The sequence below is a fragment of the Gopherus evgoodei genome, chromosome 18 (assembly GCF_007399415.2).
Source record: "Gopherus evgoodei ecotype Sinaloan lineage chromosome 18, rGopEvg1_v1.p, whole genome shotgun sequence".
Classification (NCBI taxonomy): Eukaryota; Metazoa; Chordata; order Testudines; family Testudinidae; genus Gopherus; species Gopherus evgoodei.
In genome coordinates, this window is record NC_044339.1 from 15112564 (window position 1) to 15139831 (window position 27268).

Below are 27268 nucleotides of genomic sequence, written 5' to 3' on the forward strand. Positions count from 1 at the left end.
CAGAGCCTTTTTGTACCCCAACCCCACTTCTTCGAATGTGGTAGCTGAGAAAATGCCAAGGAGGCAACCACCGTGGCCGGGAAGAAAGGTCTCCAAAGGGATGCTTCCCCCACCAGGGTGGGACTAAGCAAACATTGGCATGTTACACTTGTTCTATAGCGCGTTGTACCCCGTCAGGAACTCACACCCGGCTCTAGCCGAATTTCATTATCATATCATTACAATGACTCAATATTACAATGAATGGTTTCTGCTAGGTGCTTTGCTGGAGGCAGGGGTCTGAACTGGCACCTCCTGCTGGTCAGAGAGAGGGGAATCTACCTCTGCAAAAGCTGTACATCCCCCTCCAGTGCTGGGAGGAAGAGCAGCAGCAGGGGCTGGAACTGAGGAGCAGGTCCCTGAGAAGGACTCCTCCTCTTCCCCATCCACACCTCAGAACTCATCATGATCCCTGCAAGGCTCCCTTCACCCTCCAAACCCCATACCCCTTCACTCGCCCCTTACTGGCTCCGGGCATGTATGTACCCATGGTAAAGAAGAATCACCTCCCCGAGTTTGTAATGAAACTCACAGCTCAGGGGCCTAACCCAGCTGGCAGGGGCACTGCTGCAGCCCCCAAAGGGTCACATGCCAGTCAGCCTGACCCTCCCCACTAAGCCAAGCCCAATCCTTTGTGTTTAGACAGGATTCAGCCAGACAGTTTCCAGCACTTTGCCCCTTACACACAGCCCTCAAAACAATATCCAGCGAACCCCGCAAGAATCATGGCTAATGTACGAAGGAGACACCAGCTAGTGGGGAATGCCAGGGCAGAGCAAGGAGCTCGACTTTTAAGGAGGAGAATCCCTGTCTTGGAGCGCACTGAAGTCTATGTTTGTAGTGCTTACATAATGAATGGTTTCAGAGTAGCAGCTGTGTTAGTCTGTATCTGCAAAAAGAACAGGAGTACTTGTGGCACCTTAGAGATTAACAAATTTATTTGAGCATAAGCTTTCGTGGGCTACAGCCCACTTCATCGGATGCATAGAATGGAACATACAGTAAGAAGATATTTATACATACAGAGAACATGAAAAGGTGGAAGTAGCCATACCAACTGTAAGAGGCTAATTAATTAAGATGAGCTATTAACAGCAGGAGGAAAAAAAAACGTTTGTAGTGATAATCAAGATGGCTCATTTTAGACAGTTGACAAGAAGGTGTGAGGATACTTAACATGGGGAAATAGATTGAATATGTGTAATGACCCAGCCACTCGCAGCCTCTGTTCAAACCCAAGTTAATGGTATCTAGTTTGCATATTAATTCAAGCTCAGCAGTTTCTCGTTGGAGTCTGTTTTTGAAGCTTTTCTGTTGCAAAATTGCCACCTTTAAGTCTGTTACTGAGTGACCAGAGAGATTGAAATGTTCTCCTACTGGTTTTTGAATGTTATGATTCCTGATGTCAGATTTGCTGATAATAGCTCATCTTAATTAATTAGCCTCTTACAGTTAGTATGGCTACTTCCACCATTTCATGTTCTCTGTATGTATATATATCTTCTTACTGTATGTTCCATTCTATGCATCCGATGAAGTGGGCTGTAGCCCATGAAAGCTTACACTGAAATAAAGTTGTTAGTCTCTAAGGTGCCTCAGGTATTCCTGTTCTTTTGACATTTTTAGTAAGCGCTCTCCTTCCCTCCTGGAAAGGGTAGAACCTTCCGCTTCAGTTCCCACTGGAGTTACAGCTGCAGTCAAACCGAAGGAGAATCCTTCCAGCAACAGAGGAACCCGGCAGACTGGATCAGATCTAATCCAGCAGCCAGCACCAGACGCATCAGAGGGAGGTGTAAAACAGATGTGGGATAATCTGCCCCTCACATTAGGTCTCATCCTCATTGCAAATAATCCCTGAAATATGAGGTTTAATATCCCATCCAAAATTTTGTTGTCATTAATTATAAATCAGGATATTCTTGATAGCCATAAAAATGTCCCATCCCTTTGTGAATCAACAGCAGAATGGGATGGTCCTCTGGAGATATGGGCCCAAACCAAAATCTCCAGGGCTTGGATATACCTGAATTTAGGCTCCAGATCCAAATCAAGGTGCAAACTGGGCAACTTGGGCCCATCGTGACTTCCAATGATAGGAGTCAGCTTCTTCCACTGAGTTAACCAACAACCTCTCACTTCAGGATTTAGTGGTTGGAAAATGGGATGCAAATGGGACACAGAAACATCTCAGTGATGTCCTTCTGCTGGCTTGGCTTCCCTTTAAATGCAACCACATAAGCAATTTTTCATTCTCAATGAAGAATTGGCCAGTTTAAAAGCAGGCTTCTTATCTTGCAATTCCCTTTCAATAGAAAATTGTACTAAGACTTGGCAGTGTAACCAATACAAAACTATTGCAAGAAGAATAAAGAGAAAAATCAACCACCGTTAATTTATAAATGAAGTCATTTTGTGTTGGACATTTTGTTCCAGCTATTGATCTATTACGTCAGTGTGAAACCAATGATGTAAGTGGAATCATTCCAAACTTACGCTGGGGTAACAGAACAGAATCTGATCCAAATCTGTAGCCATCAGGCACTTTATTCTTTGTCAGTGCTCTTGATATGCCACTGGGGAATTAGTAATAAATCACTTTTCAGTGTGACACATATATTTTTCATGGAGCGATGAACAATTTGTCAAGCATTTCTGTTTAGTAGGCACAGCAGAAGAGTAAGGTTGGATTTCATACTTGTTTAACATAAAGAACAAGTATTTACAAGGATGACTGACTGTCAATCCAGTTTCACTTTCTTGTACACTAATGGTGGAAGGCTGTAAGAGCTGCTCAGCGCCTCCCACAGGGCACTTTGCAAGATCGGGTCCCAAGTCCTTTTCCTGTATAAAAAATGATGTCCTCATGAAAGTGATCGTGTAATAGCATCATCCAGAGCCAGGTACAACAGGAGCAAGATTTTGCCATGACACACACAAAAATATTCCAGTGCTGGTGCTTCTTTGAGCACAGGGTGCCAGGTAGGTTGAATAGTGCTGCATGGCAGATTTGTTATAGGGACAGTGCACCCTTAGACACAAGATCGAGAACATCAAAGTCATTTCACTTGTGACCTTGAAGCAGGATTTGAGTCCTAGTTGTCAGAGGTGCCCAAACGCCTGTGAACTCCTGGGCAGAGAGGGTAATTCTTAGCATATCATTTATTTGGTGAATTTTGCTTCTTTTCCTTTTTTTTTTTTTTACCAAACTGTCCATGAATAGGCCCCAAGTTTCTCAAATTTCTTCATTATTCAAAATAATTTCTTGAAAAATCTCAGTGACTAATCCTTGGTCCCTGGTTTGCTTTGGATTAGTTCCCTGCAGGTAATGGATATCCAAAAGGCAAGCTGTTTTGATTGGATTAGGCCCCAGAGACTGTTTCTGTCCCTTTACTGGATGAGTGCAACTCTTTGGATCAGGTCTCCAGTGTAAGAATTAAAATGTCACCTTGTGTGAATGTTCTGCAATGTGTCATTTTCAATATGCTGTTTTGACAAATGTTCCTGCCAGCAAACTCCTTGCCATGTTTTGTAGAAAGTGAACGCAAAAGAGAAGCGAATGCAGCCAGCCTAGGCTAGTTTGTTCAAAATGTGAACCAATATTTGAGGAAAACTGTTTACAGTTTTCGCCAGCTCTGGCCAATAAAGGCCCCAGTTCTGCAGTCGGTTAGACACCTATGCCCGTGTGCAATCTCTTTGGCTTCAGCAGGATTCTGGATATGTGCAGGGCAGAGGTCTGCCTCCATAGATACGAGTGGGGAATTAGGACCATGGGGTGGACTTCGTTCTCAATAACATCAGTGCAAATAAAAAGCAACTCCAATGAGGACAATGGAATTACTCCAGATTTACCCCAAGGGAGTGAGCAGCCTATGGCACGTCCGCAGAATCTGCCAAAGCACTCAGCACTAACCTGACTCAGCTCCCACGGAAGTTAGTGGTAAAACTCCCATTGCCTTCAACGGGAGCAATGTTAGGACAACGCTGAGTGCTTTGGAAGAGTCCAGCGCTAACCATGCTGGTAAAAGGATCGTTTCAGTTTAGCTAAAAATTCTGAATGCAGGAGTTCCCTGAAAAGTAGCTTTTCCTGCTAGTTGCTCTGGCATCTTTAAAGCCCGGACTCAGCAAAGCACTAAAGCAAGTGCTTAACTGATGTCAGAGAGACGTAACGTGTACTTTAAATTAAGCGTGTGCTTTGCTGAATCAGAGCCTAAAAAACTTAACCTTTTTGCCTTAGTAGAATGTCTACCTATCTATCTCTGATCTTCCTAAGGTACCTATCACAGTGATATCTGTGTTCCAGTGATGTGATTGTGAAAAATACATCTAAGTTTTGGTTGGAACAAGTCATATCTTTGGGGCTCCTTTGCTGCTAGCTGCTATGGTGTCACCTTACCTCCGTCCAGGAGGAACGGCATACCGCTCCCACCGGGACCAATGCCACTCCAGGGGCCAGCTGCCAGCGGGTGCTGCATAGAGATGTGGCTGGCACCTAAGAGGAAGGTGGACGGAATGTGAGGGGAGTTAATCGTCACAAACACAAAAAAAAAAGTTAGCAGTAAGACTTGCTAAAAAATAAAAAAAAGAAACAGCTGGTGAAATGCACAAGTTGGGGGTAAAGAGCGCGCAAAAAGTCCCATTCACCAAAATACAAACGCCTGGGATTGACTGGAAAGAGATTAAAAAAAACAAAAACAGCCAGTGGAATAACAAGGGCAGTGGGTCAAAGTTTGTGCAAGTAACTTCCCATCACTCTCTTGAAACATTTCCCCCAGTGTGTGTGTGATTTGGTCACTTCTCCGGTGAGACAGATACCTTGCCGTTGGTCGGGTGCAATGCACATGCCCTGGAAAGGTGGGAGGCAAAGACATGCCAAGAGGAGAGCTGTGTTATTTGTACTTACTGCGGGGTCCTGAGCCAGCACCGGTGTCAAAGTACGAGAAGAGGGAGTCCAGCTCGTCAGGGCAGAAGAGAGAGTCCCGCCGGAATTTCCTCTCCAGAGTGGCAGCTGTTTGCAAGGAGGGATTTTTAAATATGATGGAGGTAAAAAGACAATCCCATGGTCACATTTGTACAATCTGAGCCTGCATGTCGAGTGTGCTTCAGAAGTGTGCAAATCTATACAGATAACAAACAGGAAGCATGGAAGAGGTGGTAAAATCACCACCATCCCATGACATTTTGAGTAGTTGGTAACCCTAGGACTGTCTTCTGGGCCAGCTGAGTAAAAGCAATAAAGGAGGCTTGAACCTAATAAATGAACAGAAAGTTGTGGTATAAAGGAAGCAGAATAAGGGGCCTGCTGGTCACCTCAGTGCAATGGTCCCATCCTCTACTATTAAGAAGGTTTGTTAGGAAGATACAGCTTGTTAGGAAATTCCACGGGTAACCCGTGCAAAGGACACGCCTGTGCAGTAGTATTAGGTCTTATAGCCTCTGCAGCCTGCAGCCACTAAGGGGAGACAGGAGCATAGACACTTTATCAGATCCAATATACCAGGGGTCCCCAACGCGGTGCATCTAAATGCGCCCGCGTCCTGGCCGGTGGTCAAGCAGCCGCCAAAATGCCGCTGAAATTCAGCGGCGACACCCCTAAATGATGCCGTTTGTCATCAACAAGTGACAACATCCAGTGGCGTCACTGCTGAATTTCGGCAGCATTTCAGCAGACGCTCGACTGCCGCCATAGTCCTTCATCTGGTGCCCACCGGACGAAAAGGTCGCGGACCACTGCAATATACCTACAGTAGAGGAATAAATCTGTTAGTCTTTAAGGTGCCACCAGACTCATTTTTACAGAAGAGGATGGTGTTGTGCACGCGCGCACACACACACGTACACACAGAGATGGGGGTGGAAAGATGGCTGTAGCACAGTATATACGAAAGAAAGGAGGGCAATGGGTTCCCACCTGATGAGAGCGGGGCCGGTGATGCATTTCCTGCCTCATGCCGGTACTTCCTACGAGCCGTAGGTGCTTTTGTCGTGCTGTTGTGCCGCTGGCATTTCTTCACGCTCCAGCGCCGGGGCTTCCTCTCGTTCTCCGCCAGGGCCTCCCCAGTAGGCAACTTCCTGAGGAACTTCTTCTCCACGTACTTGACCTTGATCCAGGCTTCCTTGTCTTGCCTGAGGGCAGTGCAGGAAAAGGCATTTACTGTGCCACAGGTGGCTCAATTAAACCCACCAACGAGAGAGCCTGGCAACTGCAGGCTCTTCTCACACTGCGACACTCCGAACCCTGAGAGCACATGGGGAGGGGCTGGTCTCCCACGGCGCTGGGACAGTTCATGCCCCTGACGCTCAGGCCAGTGAAAAAGGTATCACCAGGCTTGTTTCCTAGGGTGGGGCATAGCAGGGATGCTGCTAAGCTCGGGTGATCGGGGCAGAGCATCCTGGGCCTGGTTCCCCAGTGCCCTGGCCCTTGTGCAGCTGGACAGGAGAGGCGAGGCCAGGAAGAACGAGGCACGAAGAGTCAGGAAACCGGGGGTCTGTTGCTAGCTCTGCCACTGACTCACTCTGTGGCCTTGGGCATGTCACTAAAGGCAGACTCCTCCAACCTAGGGGATGAAAGTCAGGCTTCTAAACAAATGGTCTAGTTTTCAGAGACGCTGAGCAGCTGCAACTCCCAGTGACTTGCAGGTCTAGGCTGGAGGACATGCTCTGGAGCGGCAGTGCTCTGAAAGGGGCTGAAGGCAGAGGCCAGGGCATGGCTGGGCCAACGGGAGTGCCTTCAAGGAGGCCAGAACTGTGGAGGGAGCAAAAGCTGAGGGGGGGTGAGAGAACAGGATCTGTCATAAAGACTTAAAAATGGTCCCTATTTCCAAGAAGCAAAACTAACAGGCAGTGAGAACGGATCAGAGCCGCTCGTTTTCTGGGGCAGTCAGCCGCAGCCCATGCTGTGTAGCTGGCCAGGGTAGGGCGAAGCTGATCTCCCTTTCTATTTGCTAGAACACTTCCATGCAGATCTACTGACCCCCTGCTGGCCTGCACCTCAAAGACAGATCTGGGGGGAGTCGTCCCCAAAGCGGATTGAGGGCTGGGTGGGCTCCGACTTACCTGGAGCTCCCCGCAGTGGGCTTCTTAAGTCCCAACGCTTCGCACTGTGCCTCGTAAATCTGGTTCATGGTGCTGTTCCCCAGCTCGCACATTAGCTGCGATACACCAAGTGAGGGACAAAGCAGTCAGGAGAGCAGCCGCCTTCCGGCTCCCCCTCAGCACCCCACCAGGGACTCCCTCCCCACTTCCTCGGCCCAAAAATCAGCACTCACTTTCAGTAACTCTGGCTCCCAGGAATCCAGCGTGAGAGAGCGGACTTTGGAACAGTGAACGCCCAGACTCCTAGAGAACCAAAGGGGAGACAGAGACGGGTTATAGGCTGCAAAACAGACTCTATAAAACAAAGCAGAATGGCGAGCGGATCACAGGGTTAATGAGGGCAAACCCAGGTCTTATGTATGCAGCCAAAGGAATCGATTTAGAGAGGGAGAGAATTCCGCATACACAGAACTGCCCCCTTTCCTGGAGGGGTTCCCAGTGAATGCTTCAAACGAAAGAGGCACCCAGTTGAGTTATTTGGCACTGAATTCTTTTTATTTTTATTCTCCTTACTTACAGTCCATCCTAGGAAACCTGGAATGGAACCAGGTTTCCTTACTTGACCCTTGCATTCCACTACGGCACGTGAGTGCTGGCTTGTTATTGTCGGGCTGTTTGTGAGAGCTGGGTTGCACAACGCACACATGGTTTGTTATCACAGAGGATGCTAATAATACTACTAATAATTTACACGTGTATAACACCTTTCCCCCCATGGCTCTCAAAGCACTTTACAAAAGTGTGCAGGGATTATTCCCATTTTAGACATGTAGACACTAAGGCACAGACAGGGTAAGTGACTTCCCCAGGGTCACAGAGTACGTCAGTAGCAGTTGGGAATAGAGTCTAGATCGCTTGACTCCCAATTTTAACCGCTAAGTTCTTCAGACATTCCAGGACAGGGTAGCTGGCAGTAGAGATCATCACAGCATCTATAACTGCTGAAGGTTTTATTAGTTCGTGTCTCTAAAATGCTCTGTAGATGAAATTGGTAAGTATTTTTACCAGAGCCAAGAGATTACATTTATGGCTATGTGGTAGTAGGCCATGTGCTGGATCCTCTCTCTATATAAAGGGTGACCAGATGTCCCATTTTTAAAGGGACAGTCCCATTTGGGGGGACTTTTTCTTATATAGGCGCCTATAACCCCCCCACTCCCTCTCCCGATCCCATTTTTTCACAGTTACTGTCTGGTTGCCCTATCTATATATATCAATGCTGCATATGCTGTAGATAGAAAATAATACGTGTGTGGGTATACAGCAGTATATAGTACCTGTAGAGTGAGTGCATCACACACCCACACACCCTGTTCTGTCCCCCTCACTTTTTCTCTCTCCCTCCCTCACACACATACACTCAGGAGTGTTCTATGACCTTTGAACCTGACCGTATACACAGGATAGACCAGCTCCAACCAGGGATCCCTCAGCAGCAGGCAGGCAAAGTACCCAGGCCCTCAGGCTGGGCAAGCAGCACATGCACACACACAGTACCTATGGATCCCAGAGCACTCGATGCACAGCAGAATGCCCAGATTGATACTGGCCCATCGGGGATCTGCCTGGCCGCAGTCACAGCACTGGTCATTTCCAGGGATGCTCTGGACCCTCTGCAGTATGCTCTCCCCTTTCATACTCCGCTCTCGGGAGTCAGTGGCAGAGTCGATGCTGCTGGTGGAAGGGGAGGCGGTTCGATCCAGTCTCTGCAGAGAGAGAAGGGGAGTCACCGTGTGCTCTGCCGGTGGACAGATGGTGGGGAGTTCTGTGTGGTGCAGGCAGAGAGGCAGGCTGATGGGTTAGCTGGGATTTGCTCTGCCATTCCAGGGAGACATTATAGAAACATACTGGGAAGCACTTCCCCCCTTAATACACATCAAGGCTGGCAGCACACAAATGATTGCATGTAGGGCGACCAGATGAGAAGAAGAAAATATCGGGACAAATGGAGTGGGGGGTCACTGGCGGAGTGCGAAATATTGAGACAAACTGCAAACATCGGCCTGGATGTGGGACAAAGGTCTAAATATCGAGACAGTCTCAATTTTATCAGGACGTCTGGTCACCCTAATTGCATGGTGTGTAACAGATCACTGCCTTGTGTTTGTCTCATCTTACCAGAGAGCGAACTTCCCTCAGTGTGCCCCAGGGGAGTACATCGTGCTCTGCAGGGACTCTCTGGAGGACAGGAGGAAGGTGAGGGCTTCAGGACTGCACTCCATCACACTCCCCCCCCCCACTGCTTTGTAAGCTTGCCTTTCATTTGCTAAACTACAGTTGCCTTTGGACCGCTGCTGTCATCATTTGCACACTCAATGCATGCTAGCAAGAGCCCATGCCTTGCGAGCCCCTGTCCCTGCCCCCAGACTCACTTCGATGTAGCAGCTGTCTGGGCTCTCTCTGTAAGCAGAGGCAATGCTGGCCTGCACCGCCTGGATCCAGGCCTGGCGCAGCTTCTCCGAGTCGGCCTGCAGCATGCAGCTCCTGGGCAGGGGAGAGGCATAAGAGACACTGGTTGGAATGAGAAAAAGGGCTTGGGGTATGGGACCTGGGAAGCCACAACACAGTGAGGTGCCTGAGTTTATGACCAGCCTCACAGCCTAGCTTCACCAAGGGTGACGATGGTATGGTTTGGAGATGCATGGTAAGGACGTGAAGTTATCAGGCGTGGCTTGGGGCAAAATTAACCTCAGAGAAGCCCTCGCTCCTCACCCCGCCCCAGTTCATTAAAGCAGCCCTGCTTTCGCCCCACTACCCTCAGATACATAAAGGGTGGGTGGAAAACAGGAATGTGACCATTCCTCTCCTCAGTGTGTGCCTCTGTTTCCCTCACACCAGCTGTCCACTGCTTACAGTGCTGCTCTCATTAGGTTTCAGAGTAAACAGCTGAATGAATACCCCTCTCCAGCCCTGGCAGAGCAGTGAGCCTCAAGAGCTTCTTGCATCCCTGGGCAGCCTGAGCAATGCCCCTGCTCTTGGGGCTCAGCCCGCCCATTAAGGGATGACAGCACCACAGCCTCCTGATAGGATGCTCACAGCTGGGGGGAAACACATTATGGATGCTGCCAACCACACACACATCTCGGCTTCCCCTCACCACACACTTGCAACTCTCCCCTCACAAGTTCCCTCCTTCATCATCCCCCTACTCTCTCCCCCACACATCACATGCTCCCTCTTCCTCCTCCTCAGGGGCGGCTCCAGGCACCAGCAAGCCAAGTACATGCTTGGGGCGGCAAGCCATGGGAGCACTCTGCCGGTCGCCGCGAAGGCGGCAGGCAGGTTACCTTCGGTGGCATGCCTGCAGAGGGTCCGCTGGTCCCGCGGCTTTGGCGGACCTCCTGCAGGCTGCCGCCGAATCCGCGGGACCGGGGACCTCCCACAGACAAGCCACAGAAGGCAGCCTGCCTGCCGTGCTAGGGGCGGCAAAATACCTAGAGCCGCCCCTGCTCCTCCTCCACCCCCACAGAAAATCCCTCCTTTCCTCCCAACATACGCATACACACCCGCACATTTCCCCACTCCCCCAGCATCTCCCTACTTATACACTCTTTCCACTCACACACCTGCTCCCTCCACTCTGATCCTTTTAATGCCACCAGCAGCAGGCTGCTTCTTGGGGAGCCATGCTGGTGACCCAGCACTTTGCAAGGAAAACTGCCGGGCAGGCCCAGACCCTTATACATTCCCTTCATGCATTATTCAGCAGCTCTGGCAGCTCCCCATCCCGACAGGCTGTCTGCAAACACCGCTCAGCATCTGGTTGAAAAAATTACCCGCTGATAGGATCAGCAACTCTGAGAGCAGGCAAGGAAGTCCCCAGGTCAGAATCTACTTGCTGGGTATCTTACAACCCCATACAGAGTCACAGCATTGCATTCTGCAGCTTAGAAGAGTAGCAAAACTTACTTGCTAGGTGAGACAACCTCAAAGCAAAATCTTCTCTCTATGTCTTCGCAGGGCTTGACGGTACAGAGCCGCAGGTCTTCCACCACCACCGTGAGGACATCCTGAAAGAAGAAGAGTGGGTGACTTTACACTCCTCTCTGAATCCTTGTCCTATTCAGACCTTCCACAGATCTCTTCCCCTCTTCCATCTCTTCCCTTGTCCAGAGCGCTCATTCATCTGAGTGAACCTCAGAAGGCTCAGCACTTTTGCGGACCCAGCCAACCTTCTTTGGTTTGCAACACTGGGCAGGCAAATCTCATGAAGATTCTCTCGTGAAGTTTCTGGTGCTTCCAGCTTATGGCCAGGCTGGAAATACTTTGAGCACCAGCTATCTCTTGGTATTTTTAGCACATGCCAAACCAGCAGGAACCCCAAAGAGCAGGGACCTGATAACTAACAGGAAGAAAATGTTTTTCAAAACTCAGCTACAATTTGTCTTGAGTTGTGGACAAAGGGTCTTGTGTGGGGGAGAGGAGGGAAATTGTGTGTGTCTGTGTGTGTGTGTGTTAGTGGGGAGATCATTGCATATCCAAGCCAGAGTGCCCATCCCTGGAGCTCATTCCCTACTAAATCCAGGAGAACACAATCAACACAACTGGTGATTGATCTGCAGTAGGTGTCAGGCGACCACGGACTATCATGCTGATCAATGTTGTCTCATTATTTCCTAGTACTTCCCCTGTCTGTCTGTCTGAATTCATTTGTTGCCTCCTGTCTTATACTGAGATTGCAAACTCTTTGGGGCAAAGGCCGTCTTTGTGTTGTATGTGTGTACAGTGCCTAGCACTATGGAGTGTGGTCCATGACTGGGGCTCCAGGTGCTACAGTTATACAAATTAATAACAGTAATACCATAACCTGGGAGTTACCAGCTCACACAGACCTTGTCATTGTGCTGGATTTCAGCGTACAGCTGTTCTGTCTCCTGCCCCTTTTCCTCTCAGACAGACAAGGGCGTAACCAAGCCCATTTTCTGAGCCCTGCCGATTGAGCAGACTACCTCCTGACGGGAACGGAGATTGCCCCATGGAGCACCCACAATCCAAACATGGCATATCAAACCCGAGCAGGAACGGAGTTACTCAGCACATCACCTCTCCGTTGCTCTGTCGGGCAGCAAGACTGGGGTCATTATAAACACCAGCTACTGTCCTTTGGTTGTCAGAGCAGCTTGGGTTCTGAGTGTAATATTATCTGATAGGAAATTTCAGACCAGGTTTGCTGTCAGATCTTCATCTGATCCAATTCTTCTTTCCCCCATGATGCCCGAGTCCCCAGAACAGCAGGACATCAGACAAGCTGGCTAATCTGCTAATGTCATCTGAGATATGCTCACTGACCTTTAGCTTCTTCTGGTAGACCAGCTGGCTGTTCTGTATGGAGAACCACCTCCTGAGGAGAGAGAGGAAAGAGGTATCAGAGCAAGTGAACAGTGCCAAAGCTAGGGGGCGGGGGGAGATGCAACCTCCTTTTCCCTGCAGAACAGGACATGTCCTCTGCACCTACAACATGTGCCATTGATTTTAGAGACTGTGGGAAATACCAGTGTGGGAATAAGACTTATCTTCCTTCTGAGACTAAATAAGTGCTTTGCAATGTTAATGGATTATTGTATTTGGCATCGAGACACTGGGGTGACAAGTGTCCTCGATACTTCTACAGAAACATTGACATGCGGGAAGAAAGACAGAAAGATGGGGGAGGGATAACATCAGAATTGTACACTTTCTTTCTTAAGTAGGCCAGACCTCTTATCCCCCACTTGGGAGTTTGAGGGGGTGGAGAGAAGCCTGGTTGGGAGGAATGGGGATGACAGGGCCACCTTGGGGAGAAGGCGCAGGCCAGGGAGCAGAGGGGAGGGCAAAAGGCTTCCAGCAGCCTGATTTTGACTAAAATCAGGACCACAGCAGACCCATTTGGTGCTGCAGGCAGAGGATGCTCTGTGATGCCTGAGCCCTAACCCCAACCTTTAACCTCTAACCCTAAAATCACTAGCTTTCCCCTGTATCCACAGTGACTCTGCTACCCAGCCACAGGCATCTGTGAGGTCACTGCCTCAACCATGTATCCAGAGCAACTTTGCTTGCCAGCCACTGTCCTATGTGAGAGCCCTGCCCCACACCTGTATCTAGAGCTTTTTGAATCCTAACAATTCGATTCATGAAAATCAGGCCTTTCTGGTTTTTTGACTTTCACCAAAATCCGAAGGGGCGTGTGAGGCCTATCCATGCACCCCCCACTCCACGGTTCTCCTATAGAATGTATCACCATAGCATTGAAGAGCACTTTACAGCTGGAGAGACGGTGGCATGCACATACCCAGATTAAGTGCTTTGCCCAAGGCCACAAAGAGTCAGTGTCAGAGTTGGGATTATAACCCGGGTGTTCTCACTTCATTCCTGTGATTTAGCCACAAAGATCCTCTTTCGTCACAGGAGAGCTGAGGGAATTGACAGCAATCCATATTGTTACATCCCATGGAAGCTGTGTTGAAATATCTGGGCGCACACCAGGGTGAGGGAAGAGCTCAAAGGCCTTGAATCTGGATATTTGGGCTGGCGTGAGAATAAGTCAAACTCTGTTTTGGGTCGCTGGTGTTTAATAGGAACTATATGGGCCTGATTTTCAAAGGAGCCTCCTAAATCATGCCTACAAAACCCTTCTGTTTGAGCAAACAAAAACACTGCATTTATCGCAAACCCTCTGCATGTTTCTAGGGTTACTCGTTAAGTAGGGGCACTTGAGTCAGTCTGAAACTCCTACAGGGTTTGGACAGTTTGGGGGAAGAAGCCATGCTGCCGCTATGCTATAGGCAGTGGATTATTTAAATAATCTACCACATGCTCGACACGCAAAGGAATTTGGTACCCTGGGAAAATGAAACAAAAGAGGATTCTATTTTCAGCTCCTTGCTTGAGACATTGCTCAGAGATAAAAGGTGTCGATTGTAAAGGACTTGATGTGATTGCCAGAAAACAGAGCAATGCAGGAGACTTGAGGCCATTCTGCCTGCTTGAAAGCCCTTTTTGATCCGCTCCTGAGTGTGTTTGGAGCTGCAGCACTTTGAGCTCCACCTGGTGACAGCCATTCTTTCTGACAGTGGCAACGACATATTCTCAAGCAGCTTTGCTGTCACATGAAGCCAAGTGGAAAGCTCCCTTCCCAGCTGTTTGATCCTGGATGCTGCTCCTCACAGCTCTGTATCTCCTCCTGTTTGCTTTCTTAGCTAGGGCATTAGCATCTGGGAATGTGCTGGACTATGGTGCTGGATCTCATTCTGACCTCAGGGGTCTTCATCCAGTATCCTTCTGTGTATGTTTACAACAGGGACTTCCTCCCAGGGCCCTTAAAATCAGCACAGTATCTTCCCACCCACGGTGAAGGGGATATGCATGGCTGTGAATAGCTGGGCTATGGGGGGATATGGATGGCTGTGAATAGCTGGGCTGTGGGGGGATACGAATGACTGTGAATAGTTGGACTGTGGGTGGATATGTACAGCTGTGAATAGCTGAGCTGTGGGGGGATACGGATTACTGTGAATAGTTGGACTGTGGGTGGATATGTACAGCTGTGAATAGCTGGGCTGTGGGGGGATATGGATGGCTGTGAATAGCTGGGCTGTGGGGGGATATGGATGACTGTGAATAGCTGGGCTGTGGGCAGATACGGATGACTGAATAGCTGGGCTGTGGGCGGATATGGATGATTGTGAATAGCTGAGCTGTATGGGGATATGTACAGCTGTGAATAGCTGGGCTGTATGGGGATATGTATAGCTGTGAATAGCTGGGCTGTATGGGGATATGTACAGCTGTGAATAGCTGGGCTGTGGGGGGATATGGATGGCTGTGAATAGCTGGGCTGTGGGGGGATACAGATGACTGTGAATAGTTGGGCTGTGGGGATATGTACAGCTGTGAATAGCTGGGGGTGGTATGAACGGCTGTGAATAGCTGGGCTGTGGGCAGATACGGATGACTGAATAGCTGGGCTGTGGGGGGATATGGATGGCTGTGAATAGTTGGGCTGGGGGGGATATGGATGACTGTGAATAGCTGGGCTGTGGGGGGATACAGATGACTGTGAATAGCTGGGCTGTGGGGATATGTACAGCTGTGAATAGCTGGTGGTGGTAAGAACGGCTGTGAATAGCTGGGCTGTGGGCAGATACGGATGACTGAATAGCTGGGCTGTGGGCGGATATGGATGATTGTGAATAGCTGAGCTGTATGGGGATATGTACAGCTGTGAATAGCTGGGCTGTATGGGGATATGTACAGCTGTGAATAGCTGGGCTGTATGGGGATATGTACAGCTGTGAATAGCTGGGCTGTATGGGGATATGTACAGCTGTGAATAGCTGGGCTGTATGGGGATATGTACAGCTGTGAATAGCTGCCTTGAGGGGAATGGGGTACCTTGCTCAGAACTCCCATGGATAGTCAGCAGGGGTGAGATGGGGACTCACTTATCCTGCAGTGTAGGAGCTCATTATTTATCTGACACATACTGGAATGGTATGGTGGCCTTTTGCATCAGGAAGCCTGGCTCTGCTGAGCAAAAAACTGAGAATGGAGGCAAAGTTCTGCATTGGAAATACTGCAGGGAAAACTGTAAATGGTTTATAAATTCAGCTCAGAGGGAGTGCCCTGTAGTTCACAGGTTAGCAAGCACCATATCCAAACCTCTGTAGCATGGGGCTGAAAATCTCACAAGAACAGCTGTTCTCTTCAGAATCTGGCACTTTGGCTTCTGGTGCCTCAGGAAACCTTGAAGTGCTGAGAATTCACTTGAATGCCATGCAGATGGCAAGCACTGGGGCTAAGAACATCAGACAAACTGGTTTAAAAGGCCCAGCTTGAGCTGGGGGTGAAGGTTTCGGGAGAGAGGGACTTACCCCAGCTTACCTGTCTTTAGGCATAAATCCAACAGTTTCTGCACAAAAATACAGGGACATTGTGAACTGCTTGTTTGTTTCAAACTTCTACCTAGCTGCAGACATTTCCCTGAACTTGGACAGACAGGTGACCTCTAGGTATTATACAATTGCACTGCCAGGTGAGAGGGAAACATGAGTGGACCAAGGGGGCATTGACCTTAAGTATAATAACAGAATCCGATGGTTTGAATTCTGCTTTGAGCTGCACCAGCGTCAATCAGGCCCATTGACTATCACAAGGGTTCCTAGACACACACAAATATTGATTGAGGAGAGAACCTGAAAACTGCTTTGCTTGCAATTCGCCTGAGTCCGTGGGAGCTGGGGAGCCACCTGAGCTGTGCAGGAGGCATTTATTTAACTGCATCCCCAATGACCTGTCATCTGAAATATTTATAAGTGACCGAGAGAAGGGGCAGTGCCCAGAGGAGCCAGATCCTGACATTTCCAGGCTCCCACCTCCCAGGGATGTCGGATACTAGCAGCTCTTGAAAGCTGGACTTGTCCTGCAGTGTTAGATGTTTCTCTTGATGATTACAAGCATACAGCTTTCCTGGGGCAAAGCTCCAGCTGTTTTGTGTCCTTTGCTCCCTGCATGAAGCCTCGTGGTTGTCTTAAGATGGAAGGTTTTTGTTGTCACATTTGCTGGCATTTACCAAGAGGCGGCAAACTGCAGCAGGCTGACTGCACTGGTTCACCTTTTAGGACTATACCAGTTCTTAGCAAAGAAAGAACTAGGCTAATCCCAACGCAGGTAAGGTCTCCTACTGTACTATTTCCACGGTGACCTTGGGCCCTGATGGACCAGACTGCAGGTAGCTGGTAAAATAAAAAAGTGATAACAAAAGAAAGATCCACTGACTTTCAGTGGGAGAGCTGAATGGTCCCACAAACATTTTCAGGGTCAAGAGAAGCCAGTTTATTTTGCAGACAATCTTCATTACCTATAGAATACATAACACCCAGCTCCTTTCACTGAGCCTAAACCTTTCTGTTTAGAACATGCCAGCATCACAGGTCCCTTCTTATATTGACTTCACAAGTTCAGCACGCAAAGAGTTAAGTGATGCTGCGCTGACAGACAACTCTGCATCAACCCAGCATCGCTTCTCTGTGTGGGCCTGAAGCCACTTAAGCAAAGGATAACACCTGCTGAGTTTTCGCAAAGTGTGCATTACCAGGCTGGAGATGCATTCAGAGCCCTCATCCAGTTATCAGTCGGGATACACGTTACTTACCGATTCCATGTTTTGAAAGCATTGCTTGCTCTCTTGAAGAGGTACCCTTCCATCACCACTCCATTGGGGGCATCGACATTAAATTCCACCTTGGAGTCATCGTAGGAGAAGTCCTGCAAGTCGACATATTTTGAGAAAACACATCAGGGGATGCTGGTGCAGCTCAGCGCCACAAGAACTAGGGAGAGGGGCACGGTAAAAGCACTCAGATAAATCGGAAACTGTGATGCCAAACAGCACATCAGTGTTAGGACCATAAGGACAGCCAACCGGGAAACATGTGAACACGTGTAAGAAGGTTCTGTGGCTGCAGGGGTTCTTTAAAGCAACCTTTCCCTCAATGGAGGCCTATGCTCCAATTCTTGATCAGGTTGCAAGAGAAAATAAGTTTGCTGGTCTCAGCTTGTGTTTTCAGTGGAGGCTGATTTGCATCTTGAGAGTACTTCCTCTTTCGTAAGTAACCCTCATGATGGCTAGACTCTGGGCCAGAGATTTAAGATGCAGAGGGTGTGGTCAGGACTCAGGTGTGGTGGCAGAGAAGAGTGGTGTTCCAGGACTGGCACAGCTGAGGTGATACTCATCAGGCTGGAGGAATACCGGCAGAACTGGGACAGGTGATAGGACCGTAATAGCAGAAAGTGCTGGAGCTCAGGAGTGGGGTGCATGGGTGGAGCTGGGTTAAGAATTAGCACTGGAATAGCTGAGGTGGTGCAGGACAGATGTCGAGGCAGATCTTTGCCTATGAGAAGCTTGCTCTATCTGGTTGCATTTAGTGCTCCCTGTCGCTCACTGTCATGGCTAGTCACATTCTTCTGCACAATTTTGGGGTTTATCTTTTTGCCTGAGAAAGTGTTCACAAATTCAGTTAGTTCACGTGTTTCCTACCCTAATGTTTTTTTGGGGGGTGGGGGAGGTCTGGTGCTTAAATCAGAGGGATTGTTCACTGCAGTGCGAAATTACTCCAGTTTCCTGGCTTAGGGTTTTATCAGTCAGGTTTAGGCAAAATAAGATCTTTTTTGAAGACAGTTTTAAGTCATTATTTTTTTTATTAAAAGTTCACCCACAAACCACTGCCTCCTGCTGGGCATATTTTCACACAGCACCCCTGAAAAACAATGCCAGAAGAATCCTCTCACTCACATTACTGCAATTAATTGGTCTCACTCCAGTATCCTTAGCTGTTTCTGTGATTAGGTGTTAGTAATGCACATGCACTTAACCACTGCTCCTCCTCCAATGGCTACCCTAGCAGCTAAGAAGAGTAAGTGTGGGTGGCTTGGTATCTTGATGGCTGAAAATGTCCAACCTCAAATGCAATCTGCAATTGGCAATGAACAGACAGGGAAGTGCTGTTCAAAAGTTATTCTGTGTAACTGGGAATTGTCTGCCCTGGATGAGCCCATAATCAGAGTAAACATGAGCCCATTCACCAGGTAGCTGGGGGCAGGGTCAATGGATGGTGTTTCCAGGAAGGAAATCACCAATCCTGTTTCCAGTTAGTGCATTCCACACCCCAGCCTCTATTTGCTATTCACCTGGCAAACAGAGAACCAGTCACATCTTTACCTATTACCCTGATAGCTGACTTCCTGAGTTTGGCATTGCTGTACCAGACAGATTCCATGGACTGTGGTAGCATGGGAGCAGGGCAAAGGGCTCCAGTAACTGTTCCCAGAAAATCCTCATGGAATTCTGCTACCAGCGGAGGGCAGTATCTCCTGCAAGATGGAAACCAGGTCAACAGAGCCTGAATTACTTTCCAACCTAACCTGCAGTATTAGGAAGCCTGTTCTTTCCGCAAGCTGCCTTCACCATTATATAGTACTCTGCATCCAGCTCCTGCTGGTATAACATGATCCCGAGAAAGGTACAACACAATCCAATGGCTGGAAGCTAAAGCTAGACAAATTCAGATGAAGCATAAGGCATACATTTTTAATGGTGAGAGTAATTAACCATTGGAACAATTTGCCAAGGGCCATGGTGGATTCTCCATCACTGGCTATTTTTAAATCAAGATGGGATTTTTTTTTTCTAAAAGCTCGGCTCTAGGAATTATTTTGGGGAAGCTCTCTGGCCGTGTTATACAGGGGGTCAGACTAGATGTTCACAATGGTCCCTTCTAGCCTTGGGATCTGTGAATTTATGCTCTTGAGCATAAATATTTCTCTCCACGCTGCTAGATTCAGAGACCCAGTCGCCCCAAAGTAAAAAGCATCATCATTAACTTAAGTGCCTTTACAGCCCAGCGCATGGGGACTCTAGTGATGCCGTGTTGCTAGGCAACGCACACTTCAGTCTCTTAGGATGAGTTATTTCCATGTTCGGAGATACTAGCTTGCCAGGGAGATATCATAATAAGAATAAGACTGGTAGAGAAGGAGGCGATATAATGGGAGAAGACTGAGTCATTTCTTGAAAAGACAGCATGATGCCCAATTAGCCAGGGGAGGCTATGCTGTAAGGCTCCCACTTAAAAGGGGTCCACTCGGCCCCATATTTACTTGCCATAAAGGGGGGCTGAAGCCCATGTGATCCCCTTTGAGGATGCTTTGGATGTAGCATTACAAAAAAAAGACAGAAGGGATTCTGATCCCACTTCCATCCACAGCCAAATCTACTGGCTACAGTGGAATTACTCTGGAAAGACACTTTCATAAATGAAGTCAGAATCTGGCCTGTTTGTTTTAGAGCAAACATTGTGAGCCACGACACAATGTCTTCTTTCAGAAATGCATGACAAGGCTAGGGCATGAGATTTCCAGTAGTTAACATTAGAAGTCAGCCTTTGCCAACTGATACCATACAGCTACTGCAGGTATTTCCTGTTTTATTTCAAGGGGGATCTGGGGGATCTCAGGCTCCACAGAGTGGAAACTACTGATAAACACACTTTAACTCTGACGACTGTGTTGTACCCAACTTTAGGGAAGAAGTATAATTTGGGATCTAAATATGTTAATCAGGCTTCCTCAGCTGTCCCAAAACAAAACCACATTATAACAGCAAGGAGAGAATTTTGCTGACGAATGCAAGAAGGACAGATGGGCCATATGCATCCACTAAAAATCAACCGAGTGACATCAGGTGTGAATTCAGCCCTGCATGTTTGTATTTTATTACACTTTTCCCAATTTTGATTGGCTAACATGGTCCATGTGATTCCCCTTCCCCCCATTATAATTTCACAGGACTGTCTGGAAAAAAATCAAGTGACAAATGAACTGCATCGAGATGTCAAAAACAAGGGCGGCAGCACCTGGAGAACTTCCTGGCCTTTCAAAAACCTCTATTTGGCCAATCTCATCTTTAAAAGAGAGAGTGTGTGTAGATAGATAGTGCCTAGCACAATGGGATTCTGGCCCATGGCAGGGGTTCCTAGGTGCTACCACAGCACAAATAAATGCTATTACTATATACACATCCAACCTACATGTATTACTAACAGGCAATTAAGATCCACCTTGATTGGTGTTGGAAGCTGGCTCCTCTAAAAAGCACACAACTGGAAAAAATATTTGGGAGCATTACCTGAACAATACTTTCTCTTCTCTAATCCACCACCTCTTTTTTTTTTTTTTGGTCAGAAAAAGTCTGTGGACCAAACTGTGATCTTAGTTACTCTGATGTAATTCCCAAGTAACTCCTTTGATGTCAAAATAATGATGTTCGGGGGGCTATTTAGGGAACTGGGGTAAAAATCTGTCATGGGATTGGTCCTGCTTTGAGCAGGGGGTTGGACTAGATACCTCCTGAGGTCCCTTCCAAACCTGATATTCTATGAACAGAGAACAAAATGTGGGCCCTAGAGCTCTAAGCTGGATTTGCAAAGCAAGTCCAAGTATAGGAAAAGATTTGAGGGATCAAGATCCTGTGTGTTTCTTAGCTTTGGGAACATACCCATGCAGATAATTAGAGAGGGAATGCGTTTCGTTCAATCACACTAGACTAGAGGGAGGTGGTTAGGGCCATTCCTACAGAACACTTCAGTATCTAAAAACAAATGAAATAAGAGAAAAGGGAAAAATCCAGCATTCTCCCCCCCCCCCACCAAAAAATGAGATTAGTTTCCCCTTTCCCACTGAGACCAAATAAGAAATGTAGGGAGATGGCTTGAGGTTGAACAGCAAATAAGATAGGATTCAAGTCAGTTTCCTGTCCCTGCCATTCACAGATTGCATGCTAGAAGATTGACTGCTAGGGGCCTGGGGAGATTAGATGCTCAGGTCCATTCAGACAGACGCACAGAGGCAGCATTACCCTTTGTCTTAAGGAGAGATTTAACTCTTCTGGTTCCAGACTGAGAAGCGTGGCCTGGGCAATGCTGCAGGGTCTAAGCCCTGTGTGGATCTGCAGGGCCGGGTCTCTGCTCCTCACTCCTTTCTTAAATACTAATCACAGCATTGTTAATTAAAATAAAAAACCCTACAGTTAAAATCAGCCAAGATGCGGTGGCTTAAAAAAACTGATTCCTGGGCACATATCTCCACATTCCCATCCCACATAAAGATGTTTCCTCCCCTGGCATGTTGGCCACTGGAAAGACAGGGACCAAAGAAGGGTGTTCAGAAGAGGGAGCTACTGGAATACCAGCCATCTGGTGAAATGTCATTCCCAGGCCCCTTCCCTCTGATTCTTGCTTCCTTATAGCCACTGGCATTGGAAGCTCTTCCAAGCATCTGAGGAAATAGTGCTGCAACCTGTGTTCAAATAACATCAGGGTGCGGCCACTGATAGATACAGTGAATGTGCGAAAACAGTATTGTCTCACCCGACATACCTGCCCCCTTTCTGCATGTGTCTGGCTCACATCTGCTCACTTCATAGACTCAAGGAAGCTGTTAATCCTGTTAGCCCTGCAGAGAGGTCCAAAGAGCCCAGGGAGACTGAGCGCAATTCTATGCCTGCCCCACACACATCCCCATCATCAGCCGAGACATCAGTTAAGTCCCTGCAGCTGATCCTTTATTAGAAAGGATGCCATGAACCCAGCTGGACTTTCCAACCACACGTGGAGTGAGAAAAAAAATCACCTTTCTGCCTTGTAAGCTGAGTAACTGTCCTGGGTCTAATCACGCTCGTAAAAGCTTGACGGAACAAGACAAGGGGCTCACGCTCTTGCTCAGGCTCCTGCTGTTGTGCCGTCTCTTACATGTAACTCCACATGTTATGGTCGGAGACTCGGCTGCAATTTTAATAAATTGCCTTTTGTCAGACCCTTAACATCACTGCAGTGTAAGAGCACAGGGTAAAGCTGGATTTGTTTTTAGCTCCGTTTAGCTCTATCAATCTATCTCGTGGTCTTGTGGAGCAAACATTGGCCTAGGGCTCGGGACAGCTGGACTCTAGTCCTGGCTCTGCCATAAGCCAGCTAGGGGACCTTGGGCAAATCGCTTTGCTGCTCTGCGCCTCAGTTTCTCCATATGTAAAAGGAGAATAATGATTCTGAGCTCTTTTGTAAATGCTTTGACATCTACTGATTAAGAGCTTGCTACTATTATTAATCTAGCCATCCATGTGTTTTACACCATATTTATCACTGGAGAATGGGTGCCTACCACCATTATGTAATGACAAATGCATGCTGGGATTGTGTTCTGAATGGCATCTGGCTACAACTGTCCACGCAACAGTGAGCTAGCCCCAGCAGTGACGCATTGGAGCACACTATGTTAAAATAAATGGACCACCCTCTGAAACAAGAAATAAGATCTGTCAAAAGTCCGGCAGTCCCTCCATCATCTGCTCTCTTTTCTTTCGTGCAGTTTCGATAAATCACATTGATCCTACCCCTTTGTGCCCCTGCTTCCTGCCCCATGGCTTTGAATTTACACTCAAGGCTGCCTGGGAATGGAGAACTTTTTAGAAATGACATCATAATGGTTTCCATGGGAACGCATTGAACGCCACTGAAGCAATGACAATGAGGTAACAAATTCCAAGAGAGGGATGTGAAAAAGGCCTAGGCATGGATACTTTCAAACTGGCGAATGGAAAGGAGGAAAAAAACAACACAGACACTATCTCGTACAAAGGGGCATTGAAAAAAAAATGTCAAAGGTTCTTTCGAGGGCTGGCCCTTTAAGAAGCCGCTTGCCTATCTTCACGAGACAGCCACAGCGACTCCAGGCTCTGGCTGTGGCCGAGGAGCTTGTCCAATTTCTTATGCAGAGCCAGCCATGCATGCAGGGAAGGAGACTGATCAAATTAAATAAACTTTCTGATAAAGTGAACAGCTGTAACAAGAAAAGTGGAGACGTGCCCCAGTCCCCAGGACTGTTGGAAGGTCTTCTTCAAAGGACAGAGTCCTGCCCACTAGCCTTTGGAAACTCCATGCCCTGTGTAGCTGGGGACTCTTGCATCTATCCACTTAACATAGGTCTAGCACTGTCCTGAAGGGGGCGACACATGCAAGAGTGGAGATGTGTAGGATGGAATCTTCATTAAAGTACTGCACTCTGCTACAGTTATATTCCCCATTAAGGCCATGATATCCAATCTGCTATGTATGCCCTTCTCAGATCGATTCTAATAACTAATATGTTTTCCTGCTCTGCATTGCACAGCTGGCAATATACTGCTGTGGTTTCATATACATCCTGTTTATTAGCAAATCCCTTTGCTTATGCTATTTCTGATGAATAGCAATTAGGATAATAGAAAATGCATGCAGGTATATGTACAGTCTGCGCGTGCATTGCCTCAGAAGGCATTAAATGGTTTTATGCAAAATTGCTTTCTCAATTAGCAAAGCATTCAGTTATTCTCTTATATCAATCGTCACTATTTAACAATTATATAGACTTTAATGCACACACAAAACTATGTGTATATACTGTACACCATATGAAAATACATACTATATGAGACCCGTTTGACTATGTACTTTGTGTATGTATGTGTGTGCATCTATCTATCGATCTATCTATCCCCACACATCCCATCTATCTATCTATCTATCCATCTCTCTCTCTATCTCCCTCTCTCTATCTATAATGTGTGTGTGGATATATGCATATAGAATGTACACATACATATATTTTGCATATAAATGCACTCACATTTTATATATGAACAGATTAATATAAGTACATACTCTACTAGTGCATGAGAATATTAAAGCACTTTCTATACATGATCACTTACACATCTGTGTGTGTGTAGATTGTGTATACACTGTGAACCCATGTGCACACACAGATTCTAAGAGGGAACCCCTACACACACATTCCCATACATTGTGCACAAACACACATTTGATGGCTAGATCTGGAAGAATCCAATTTACAGCCCTTTTGTTTCTCTCATTGTCTTATGATAATTGATAGCGTTGCTCTGGGCTTGCCAGGGAGAAGATGCTCAGGGACCGTTCTCCACTTTTATGTCACACCAACAGAACTGAATAAATCCGCCCTACCAAATAATAAACCAGAACAAACTTGTCTGTTACATCAGCAAGGAGGGAGAACTGGTCCTGCATGCCCCTCTAAGTTCTCCTGCACCCAAATGGAGAGTGTCCCCAAAGCTTCCTACCCCAGCCAAGCACCCCCATAAGAAAAGCTCCTTACCAGAAGGTACTCAAGCCTGCCGAAAATCTTCATGCTGCCCGTTGCGGCGAAGGAGTTCTGTTGATCTAGTCAAGCGAGCAGGGAGCTTCTGTGCACACCTCTCCTCTCAATTGCTCTCTAGAGCAGCATGTCTGCGAGGCGTCGTGGGATGGGAAGGAAGGCAAGATCTTTCCCCCCACTACTCCTCCTCACCCCTCCCACTCCTTTTTGGGTGGCTGCGAGCACTGCCGTTCGCTCCTGTCAAAGCAGGGACGCTGTGCAAAGGAAGTGTGCCAGACTCTAGGGACCACCTGCCTGCCCCCTCCTCCTGCCTCCCATTCACCATCAATCAGCTCAGAGCAAGGGCTAATTATCATACAGCTGTCACCATAGGACAGAGGGGCGTGGGGGCAGTGAGCAAAGCCAGAGCAAAGTTGACAGGAGGATGCTCCGCCAAAGCCCCTTGACCTCAGCTGAGTGGATCTTCAAGGGTTTGGCGTGCTTTTGGCAGGAGCTACTTCGTACTGAGACCATCTCATAGATGGGACCCCTTCCTAAGGAAAACGGAGCCCCCACTGGCTGACAAAGCCACACAAGCTCCGCTGGGGCTGCTGCGTGTTGGCGTGATCTAAGAGCCATATGGCCGACTGGTTTATTAGTTACCGTTGCTACTAAATCAGGCAGACAGCGCTGCCCTGACACTCACCACTCTCTTCTCACACATGTGCACATGGCTGTGCGCCAGGCCTGGAGAAGAATCAATGGGCTCCAAAGGAACTTCTCCTTTTCTTCAATTGGCTGGTAAATTTGGGTGCAATGGAAGGGCTCTGCAATGCCAGGAAGTGGGAAAGAGGACGGACTCCCAGTTAAAGCACATAACTAGTCAAGAGACCTGGGATTATTCATCACTCAGCCACAGACTCACTCTACTTTAGGCAGGTCACTCTGTGCCTCAGTTTCTCCAGTGGTAAATTGGAGATGGCAATAACTCTCCCCTGCTACACAGGGGGGTGACAAGGCTGCAGGGTGCTTTGAGATTCCCACCTGGAGGGCACTAGAGAAGAGCCAGGTATTATTTAATCATTATTATTATTTATTAACTCCAGCTGTGGCCAGATATGACTTGCAGCCTCCCCTCAAACAGCTCAGCCAGTGCACCTTAGTCTACACCCTAGGCCTCTCCTGCATATAGAATGCTCGTCATGTCAAAGCAAGGGCCAGTGTGCCAAGCTTTCCTATTTAGCAGGAGCAGTTCCTGATTATTAGCTTAAATGTTACCCCTTTTCTCCTCTGTCCTTCCAGAAAGTTGTCACAGGTCCATGCATTTCAATGGCGTTTCAAGAGACATCCCTTTATTTTTGTCCCCAAACTGTCACTTTCTGCACCTTTCAAATGTCAGCCAGTGTGTGTGTCCATTCTGCGCTGTTGGGGCTAGCAGGAAACCCACAAACTCATTTCACTTGTGACTTAAGACAAATTTGAACTCTCATCTCCAGAGGACCCATACCACAGCAGGAACACAATGTGTCTCCGCAATCACCTTTTAAATACCGCGTAACTTTCCCCCGCACGTACATGGCTGTGCAGCCAGTAAATGCAGAGTGATCCAGCAGCTTCATACTCAAATCTTGTCCTCTCGCTTTTCCCAGCTGGCAGGAGAGTTTACAAAGGTTTGCTCCAAACTACAACAATTCAGACTCCCACCCCCCACTCCAATTTTATTGGTGTGCCCTCTGTTTAAGCACTGCTTGTTCTCACGTAGAGTGTGAAACAGCAAATGGAGCTCCTCAGAGTTGTAGGGCTAGCGGGCAAGGAGGACAAAGGGGACAGTGGTTAAGATAACAAAGGCAGCTTGAAATGATCGCTGCCCTGGGAATACGCACAAAAGGTGACAGATGCCCCTAAGACAGCAGGGGCCGAGGGAGGGATGAGAAAAGGACACTTGAATAACAGTGTAAAGGAAAATAATCCAGCTACACTTCAAGTTTTTCCCCCCTTCAGAATTTCTTCTGCTTTATTTAAAAAACAAATAAGCAAGCAACCAACCAACCCTGAATCCAAATCACAGCTCCTCCTAGCTAATGGGTTCCGAAGGGCCTGCCTGCATTCCACGCCTTGCAAACCTGACAAGGGGTAATTCAATTAGCAAGACACCATCATAAGAGTCATCATCAGGGCAGGACCCACAAAGCATTATTTCAAATTGGACTCACTCTCTCCCTGCTGTGGCCACTGCCAGTGCCATGTTGTTTGGGGAGACATATTACCGCCTATCTTCTCCTAGGGAAAAGGCAGTTGTGGGTCCCTGTAACTCGGCAGGAGAGTGGGGATGAAGTGGGGTGAAATCTTTATCCTACAATGACTATGGTCCAGTGGCATTGCTGCAGCATTCAGAGGCTGTTATATATGCAATCGTATTTCCCTTTGATCCCATGCCTAGCCCCGAATGCAGTGTCCAGTA

General features: G+C 47.7%; 1 protein-coding gene across 4 annotated transcripts in view; it reads right to left on the reverse strand.

Moving 5' to 3' along the window:
• The window catches only part of ACAP3 (ArfGAP with coiled-coil, ankyrin repeat and PH domains 3), a 165034-nt gene that overhangs the window by 16872 nt on the left and 120894 nt on the right, over positions 1-27268 (reverse strand). For 3 of the 4 annotated variants that reach the window (XM_030537669.1, XM_030537668.1, XM_030537670.1), the window contains exons 11-19: positions 17261-17373; positions 12421-12472; positions 11041-11141; positions 9504-9615; positions 8629-8837; positions 7305-7374; positions 7093-7187; positions 5948-6162; positions 4940-5044 (exon numbers count right to left, since the gene is read on the reverse strand). In XM_030537669.1, coding sequence (XP_030393529.1) covers positions 4940-5044; positions 5948-6162; positions 7093-7187; positions 7305-7374; positions 8629-8837; positions 9504-9615; positions 11041-11141; positions 12421-12472; positions 17261-17373 — 1072 coding nt within the window. Of the gene's footprint in view, positions 1-4432; positions 4529-4939; positions 5045-5947; positions 6163-7092; positions 7188-7304; positions 7375-8628; positions 8838-9503; positions 9616-11040; positions 11142-12420; positions 12473-17260; positions 17374-27268 lie in introns of all 4 variants that reach the window. The other variant, XM_030537667.1, reaches the window with a different exon arrangement.